This window comes from Pygoscelis adeliae, unplaced genomic scaffold, assembly GCF_000699105.1.
Source record: "Pygoscelis adeliae isolate BGI_AS28 unplaced genomic scaffold, ASM69910v1 Scaffold349, whole genome shotgun sequence".
NCBI classification, from domain to species: Eukaryota; Metazoa; Chordata; class Aves; order Sphenisciformes; family Spheniscidae; genus Pygoscelis; species Pygoscelis adeliae.
In genome coordinates, this window is record NW_008825608.1 from 830,566 (window position 1) to 839,235 (window position 8,670).

Genomic DNA, 8,670 nt, shown 5'->3' on the forward strand with positions numbered 1-8,670 from the left:
CGCTGTTGCCAGTTAGTCTTAACTGGGTATCAAAATCTACTTGTTATGCATTAAGTTTTCCAAGTTCTCCCTGCCACAGGCATTTTAATTCACCTTTTTTCTTTTCCTGTAAAAGGAACGTACTCTAGAGTACAGCGACTGGTGACCGTAAAATCCAATGAGCTCAGGACCAGCCAATAGAAAATGCCACCGTTTATCTTTCTTCGCCCTATCACAGGCACAATTTTAGACCAAGATCCTTGCGACCACAAGTATTTACCATCCAAATTGCATATCATTAATACAAATATGAATACCCAAACTTGGTGACTGTCTGTCAAGACTGTCTACCATCCACCTTCAGGTACTATCTGAACTACATTTACATATGTAAACCTCTAGTAAGTCCAGAATATTTGGGAGCTCCTTCTCAGGGCTTCCTTTATTTCATAGGTTAAAGTATTTGGAAATTAGATACTATATAATTAACATAGTAGTTTCTCTTCTATTTAAAGTAAAAGATGTAAAGCTTTAAATACATAGGTACATTTGTAGACGTATATAATCTGTATACACAGAAATTTAACAAGGAAGAGAAGTATTTGAATTTTTACACCTAGAACGCAGCAAGTTTTACGTGAAGTTAATAGATGCTTCATTATCCACTGGAGAACATCCCTTCTCTCACTGTCTGATACCTGCAAACACCCCCCTACTCCTATATACTGATGTCTCCATGACAAATTGCAGATCCATATGATATATTTATTGTGAAAGTTTTCCACCTATTTACTACCCACTCACCCATTACCACTGGGACTCGCATCGACGCTCAAAACTGCATAGCAGCAAGAACAATGGAAAAGGGAGGAAAACATAACTCTGAAGCAATTGGCATTTAACACGAAACAGCAGTTTGCTTCAGCTATATTTAACGGATCCATGGAAGAGACAAAAACCATGATCCACAGACGCTTCATACCTTGTCCCCGAAAACGAAACTGTGTGCTCATGGGGGCAAAGATCGGTCTGTTATTTCCTAGAAGTTCAGAGTAAGTTCTTACATTTGGAGCCATGCAGCAGCAAAGAGCCTTCTACTGCTACTAATTTTTCTTCATGAGGTTGGACCGTGGTCCCAGGAAAGAAACTGGGGAAGAGTGGGGGCGGGAACAGAAACGCCTAATTTGTTTCAGCTTTGTATTTCTCCCATTTTCCTAAATTTTCTCCTACTCCCACGGCTGGTTAGAGCTGTGTAGGCACAGCCTTCATATCAAAATACATTTTTCCATGTCTGTCTTTATAACCAAAGTTTGCTTATAATTGAGATGCAGCACTAGCCTGTCATTCATCACTGGTTGTGCAGCTTACAGCTTCAACACGTAGGCAAGATCATTGTAAGAAACGCTTTTATCTTTTAAAGTTGTGCTTGTCAATATTAGCTGGTCTGGAAGTCCGTACCATACTAGCCTGTAAACTAGAGTGTTTTGAAGTCAGGCACATGGCTTTATTACCTGAATTGCTCCCTGGCTTTTATAACCTCTCCCATAGTACCTTCCGCCTCTTCCAAAAGTTCTTATCACTGGAGTGGAAATAACTCCTCTAGGACGCCTGTAAGTTTTGAGGGAAAGGAAGAAAGAAAAATACGTATCAGCTTTGTTTAAATCTACTTCAAATTTTATTTTGCTGGAAGATTTTTTTTCTAGCTTTACTGTCCAGTGACTAACATTTACATTCCTTTAAAGAAGCAATATAACTAATACAGAATTACAGGGTTCTACTGCTGAATGTAAATGCTCTTCTTGAATACTCAGTGGGTATAATTTACCTCATGTGGCCTCAAACGTGTTGTACGCAATTTCTAAATGCTTCCAACTTTTCCCTGTTTTACTTTTTTCCCCAATCATTAAACCACATATGAAAAGTACGTTCCAGAAGATTGCACTTACCCCCTCGCTGGTCCTCCCACAGAAACGACCTGCAGAGGAAATGGCCCTCTACCCCCTCGTCCACGTCTGCTTCCAGCCCAATGGCCGACTACAGTGCCGGCAATTTCAAGTTTCCCTCCCTGAGAAGGAATAGGTTGGACTCCTGCACATAAAAGCAAAACCAAACCTTGATCTTCACAATCATAACATTAAAGTCACGAACGAATGGAAAACTGGTTTGCCTGGATTTTATCACATATACAGTTTCCTCTTTTGATACTGGGAGATTATTGCTCATTTTGCGGTCTTTCAGAAGCATCGTAACTCCAAGAGTCTTTCTTCCCCCCCTTTTTTAAAATAGATATGAATTCTGAAAAATGATCTTACATGAGTACTTCAGTTTCAGTAATTAAAAATATACTTTAGATAAACATTAAGAAACTGAAGTGAAATTTTACAAGCTATCTGAAGATTTTTTTTTCCCTGCATTCCTAATGAAGAAGTAATTTTTGCAGGTTTAAAGGCACTTTAGTGAACACGAAATATCAGCATAAGACACACAGATTATAATTGCTATAAACAACTTACTAGGCAGAATTATCTGTACTAACACTAAGTTGTTATAAAAATATAGCATTGAACTGATCTGGGTGTAAAAGATCGGTTTATCCTTCCCCTACCAAGAAAGCAGCTAGAACTGCAATTGTCTAAATAGGAATGTATCTTCTATTCAAGTTGCTCATATCTTTATACCTGTGTTTTGCCCTTAAAAATCAACACTGGGGCATAACATATAGTTCAAGAAATCTAGGAAAGTGCAACTGAGCCAGATGTTACTGGTAAGACCATCAGCACTGAAAAGGTTACAAAACACAGCATTTATGCAGCCGCAATTAGTCCTCAAACGTTAATTTGCTAGAAACTAAATTACTGATTAAATTCAAAAAGGTTCATACTTCCCTGTACAAGTCTTTCAGCTTCAAACGCACATTGTTTATGGGGGCAAAGTTATTCACACAACGAAGCATTAGAGGTATGTTCGCTCTTAGGACAAAAGCTCAGAGGCCAGAAAGGACAGCTAAATATATGGAAAAATTTTACCCTGAACGGGGGATTGGAATTAACAGGTTTCCACTGTCCCACCTTGTACAGGAGACAAGCAACGGGCACACAGGGAGGTAAATAAATCTCACGCCTGTGTCCACGCCGACACTGACGCCAGCGAAGAACGGGTTAGCAGTAACAGTGAAGTCAGTCATTTCTATGTTGGGTTGCTTTTGCAAAAAGCTCAACTGCCCCCGAATTTCAGAAAATAACTGTTAATGCATTCAAGCAAAGTTCAGCTGATTACAGATTCCACTCTCGCATTTTGAAGCGCAGGAGACAGACCGTCTCGTTCGGTTTTACGGCTATCCTGTGTTTGGAGGAGGGTTTCTAGGCGTGAGAGAGGCTGGCGCCGAGGGGCTTGCGGCAGGGACCTGGGGAGAGTGCCTGGGAGAGCAGAGCAGACAGCAGCCTGGGCAGGCTCTAGAGAGGGAGAGCTGAGACAGTTAGGGAGAAAGGGAGACCGGCAGTCAGTAGGAAAGCCTCAGACCAAACCGTAAAGTGAAGGAAGCCGTTGCCAGAAGCTCTAAGAAAAGGGTTTTGGGTATAATTACCGCCCTGAAACTTGCTAGTCCTGTTGCTGTCATTGCCAGAGAAGGCTCCGGAGTGTCCTGCCGCTGCTGCCACCCGGAAGGCCCGGTAAGCGCCTGTGGCTACTGTTTCCCCTTAAGGGCCTCCGAAGCCATAGACTCCTGTTAGACCCAGGGTAAAGAAAGACAGGGGAAAAGCTGTGAGGGGGCCAGGCATCCGGGAAGGCCCCTAGCAGAGATGCTGCTGCCTCCTTCCATCCTTCCGGAGTCAGCAGGGAGGGTCGCGCTCCTGCAGGCTGGGCAGGAGCAGCCCACGGCCGGCCCGGGCGATGCTGCGCGGGAGCAAGCCACCACCGCCGAGGAAGCCCTGGCCAAAGATGTCCTGCTGCCTTAGGGAGCACGGGGTCTCTTATCCAAGGAGCAGGCCTTTAACCTGGGTTTGGAACGGGCATCCCGACTTCTACGGCATAATGAGCACTGGAAGGCTTGCGACAATTTTTTGGCAATGAGCTCCGATGGCTACAGTTGTGGCACCCCAAGAACATCTTACTCCCAATGTCCAGTATCAATACACCTATGGGCCTTGGTACCGGGGAGATTTTGAGAAAGGGAATAATTCTAGAAACAGCCTGGAACGGTTGTAGCAGTTTTTACACTCAAGGGTGCCAATGATTAAACGACTGTAGCAAAACACAGAGGGGTGGGGAGGAGGAAAGGGTGTCTTCAACCCTGACAGTTAAACTGTGTCCGTTAATTTAGGCATTCTTAATATTTGTAAATATAAATGTTTTGAAGCAATGTACAGTGCACATAAGAGCCTTTTCAAATCATCCAGTGTTGATCCATTCCTCTTTTTTCTATTCATAAAATAGCGGTAAAAGTGTTTTGATCTGGCACAGTTACTAAAAATCCTGATGGAAATACGCAGCAATACAACACATTCCATATTGCTAGGCTATGGCTAATGAAAGTAACAACAAAATACAGTGACTGGCACGTGACAACACATGTCAACCACTTGCTTTCATGTATTTTTCCTATGAAATCGAACAAGCAAATCCGTTCATAGTCTTGGGAATGTGAAAGACAAGGTAACGCTCCACACCAACATGTTTCGCACCGCTGTCCCATCACTTACCAGCAAAGCCTCTCCCCCTGCCCTGAGGTGGTGGGACTGGCCCAAAGTGTCGAGGATACATAGAAGCTGGATAGAAAGGCATGGCAGGTGGAGGTGGGAATGGGAGAGGATGGTTCTGCCTGGAGAAATTTAATCCTTCTAGGATGCTCTGACGCATCTTTTCAACCTTGGCTGCCTGCTCAGCCTATGAATAAGGAGAAAGTCACAGAGAGATGTTAAAATTCTGATTTCAACTGTATAAAGCTACATTTACACCACAAATTCAAAGAAGAGAGCAAAATAATAAAATAGTAGACGACAACTGCAAACAAATTCCATAAAGCTAGCTAGAAAATTACAGTCATCTGTCTTGCATACCTACTAATAGTTCAGTGATATTCGAATTGTTGACAAGAAAATCTTTATGTATCGGTAGAGAGACGGGAGTCTAAACACTGATGCAGTTTAGAAGTCGGTAACACAGAAACAGTTTAAAAGTTAGAAAGGGCTTTCCAGAAAGGAACTGAGAAACCTCCTTTTATAGTCTCCTGAAGACTTAATGCAGCCCTTTACTTTAAACAGAATAATCACCATAAACCTGGAGTGCAAAACAAAATCTATGTAAACAGGCTAAAGCATGCCTGGAGGCTACCAAGCCTGAGAGGGACCACAGCCATCATCAATATTTTAATCTATGATCAGTTTCCCTTGAGTCAGAAATAAGAAGAGGTAAGCTGTGGTGTTAAGATTTCATACCTCCCAAAAAGTTAAAAAAAGTTTTGGTCATTCAGTAAACTGTTGATTTTTATCAGTTTCCTCTCTTTATATTTAGATAATAACTTGGCATCATTTGGATACCACAAAAAACTAATTCATTTGTATTTTAAGATGGTCGTAAGAAATGTGAAAAGATTTTGAGCTTAAGGACCATAAGAATGACTTCACAGTCCGTAAAATAACTTAGAAATCACAAATTTTCTTCCACTGTAAAACCATTGCAGCTCAGTCCTTTGCGACAGTCTTGCGAGCTTGACCCAAAAAGACAGTACTTGAACCAATGAGCAGAGAGAGTTTTCAACTCAGTCGTTCATTACATCACAATTGCATTCAAGTTTCCGTTTCCAGGGAGGAAAAAAAAAAAACCATTAAAATTTACGCCAGTTTACTTTTTCCAAATCTACCAAAATGCCATCTCAATCATCAACAAGAGATAGGAGAGTAAATAGAGCTGAAAAATACCCATTAGCCATTCATCTCATATTTCCCTTTTAAAAGTACAGAGATGGTACGTGAAGTAAATGACTGATCAACCAACCACACCTCACACTCCTGAAAATTTGGCACACTTGATACTCTGTCATGCTTCTGAAACTACACACCTGACCATCACAGAGGTCAATGAGCGGAACTTTCTCCCGGCTTGCTTTAATGAGCTTGGTCTGGAATAATTTTCCATCAAAATACATCCACGGACAGCAGTGCTCCCATGGAATTGGCTGTCCGCAAGCATCGTTTGCAAAAAGCGCCATATCGACACCACTCATAAATAAAGCAGACAGCTGAATTCCTCGGGGATCAAGATTCTCAATCTGTTTAAAAAAAAAGTTGGAAATTTAGTAAGATAATAATGAGATGTAATTCAAAGTTATTCCAGTAGTTACATTATTGTCAAAACTCTCGAAAACAGAGCGATTTTAAAAGGTTGTCCAGACTTTTCACACGTAATTGCCAGTTTGACTAGAAGAAGGCACCAGAATCTATCGCCTGTGTATGCAAAACTGCAATACTCAGGAAGGCTGTTGTTCCCATCCATCCACTCGAGAGGTGAGAGATAAACCCAAAAACCTCTATTTTCTCAACAACAAAGCACAGGAAATTGTTTCTAATGTTTTAATGTTTTAACTCAATTCATTATCAAGAAGTCAGTAAAAAGCTTTAAGTAAAACACTCATCTTTAATTTGTGGCATGTGGTGTCTGAACCACCTAAGATGCATACTTTAGCCGCATTAAGATCATTGATAAATATGCAGTACAGAGTTTTTGAAACCGTGATAAAGCATGTTATAGCAAGGAAAAGCTTTAAAGACACTTATAAGAAATTAGTAGTGGAAAATGTCATTAAAAATTTTATTTCAAATAATCTTGTGCTTCTGAGATTTTTTTTGTAGAAAGTTTCAGGAATGAGCTCAATGTTAGCATTCAATTTTTCTTCCCACATACCCCATTTTCCTTCCAACTCCTTTATAACGGATTTTCTATTAGCCTGATTCGAGATTTTGCTGTTAGAATGTGTCTCCTATTAATGAAGCAATGCTTATGCATACAACAGCTTTATTCAGGATGCAGGATAGATACACAAAGGTAGAATTAAATAGTGAATAATAGCTGGTGGCAGAAGCAAAAAGGATTTGCTTGCAGCAAATATGTTTTTAGCCCTGGCGTAAGAAAATATCACTACTAGTGTTCTCTAAAAGACTTCTGAAAATATCAGCCCTTTCTTGGGAACATTTGCAAGACCTTGGTATTAGATTTTAAAATTAAACTACATTGCCTTCCTTATGCATAAGCAACCTTTACGATCCAAAAGACTATCCAGATCTTTTTGCAGATAAGGCAGCTGGGTTCAAACTCAGCTGCTCATTCTGTCTGACTTCAACAAAAAGAGAAGCAGCTGCTTCGTATGAAGACAGTAACAACATTGCATGAAATACTGCATCTTTCAGTTAACCAACATATATTATGGAAACAACCCATATTACTCGTTATGCGATTTAAAAATAAAATTTGGAGAACAATTTCTATTAAACAAAAATATCGTATGCTGTTTATCACTTGCCTTGTCTCTGCCTTTCGTTTTGTGTTGGAATGGAAAAAATATTTTCTCTGGGAATTCCTTTCTTAGATCTCTAAGACCAGCAATTTTCACAGTGGGGTTTCCTCCTCTTTGCATCAAATCTTAAGACAGAGGCAAGACTTTGATAACTCTTATAGATACCTTTGCCAAAATCTCTACCCCATGATGTTATTTGTTTATTGTGTTGTGTTCTGAAAATGGACATTGAAGACTAAGTGGCTGACACGCTGCTGGTCTTTGAGGCATCCAGCCTTCCCTACAAAACTGTCATTTGAATTTCCACCGGTACCCACAGGTACAATTACTCAACTTCAGGAGAGCTTGGGGGAGATGTCTTGAACCATGCTCTCATGGTTCTCATGAGACCTTAAAAGGCTCTCCACCATACTCCGCTGAGTCCAATGTTTGTCACCTCAGATGAGCTACGTACATTTCTTCTGAACGTACAGGGTGACTCATTGTCAGTTCATTCCTTTGGCAGAGGTTGGCCACGTGCTTCCCTGAAGACAAAGTACTGCTCTTCATACAACGCAGACAACTGTCACCTTCTTTGGACCAGAATCTCCAGGGTTCTGAAAGGCCCAGTAAGCACACAGGGCTTCCAGCTCGAACGTCTAGTAAACACGTTGTAAAGGAGTTCCAGCAAACACCTGAATGACTCTCCTGACGGACAGGATCTACATTTGGGGTGCTTTTAAGGAATTAGCTATAATGAGGAATACTCAAAAATGCTGTTCTCAGGAGTCTAATACGCTTATAATCCATGTCAGCAGCAATTCAGTCCTAAATGCTGAAGCAAACAAGCAGTCTTGCATGAACTCATCAGCTGTTCATTACAGCTGTCTTCATCCTGTGTTTCTTCACATCTTTTTCAGCAATGAGGGAAAAGCCAAATAAATGTCTTCCTGTCGGATTTTATTTATTTATTTATTATTTGAGCTGTTGGCATTCATTCTTTGGTATATGGGAAGAGGATTTTGTTTTTCTGTTAACTTTGCCATTAAGATTGCTAACGTGAATTCTCTACTTGCTGCGTGGTAAGTTCAAATAGATTCCAAAGTGGATTTGGTTGTTTTCTTCCCCTTACATTTAGTAGTACTTCTATGGCTAAGTGCTGGGTTTCCACGAGCAGACTGATTTGGGTTATAGATTGAGACTGA

The 8,670-nt window shown here is 40.7% G+C and overlaps 1 protein-coding gene across 1 annotated transcript in view; it reads right to left on the reverse strand.

The window, feature by feature from the left end:
- Window positions 1-8,670, reverse strand: part of FAM120A (family with sequence similarity 120A) — a 49,221-nt gene that overhangs the window by 3,282 nt on the left and 37,269 nt on the right. Inside the window, 5 exon segments of the mRNA XM_009332572.1 lie at window positions 1,491-1,587; window positions 1,926-2,067; window positions 3,563-3,700; window positions 4,677-4,860; window positions 6,035-6,244. Of these exon segments, the coding sequence (XP_009330847.1) occupies window positions 1,491-1,587; window positions 1,926-2,067; window positions 3,563-3,700; window positions 4,677-4,860; window positions 6,035-6,244 (771 nt within the window).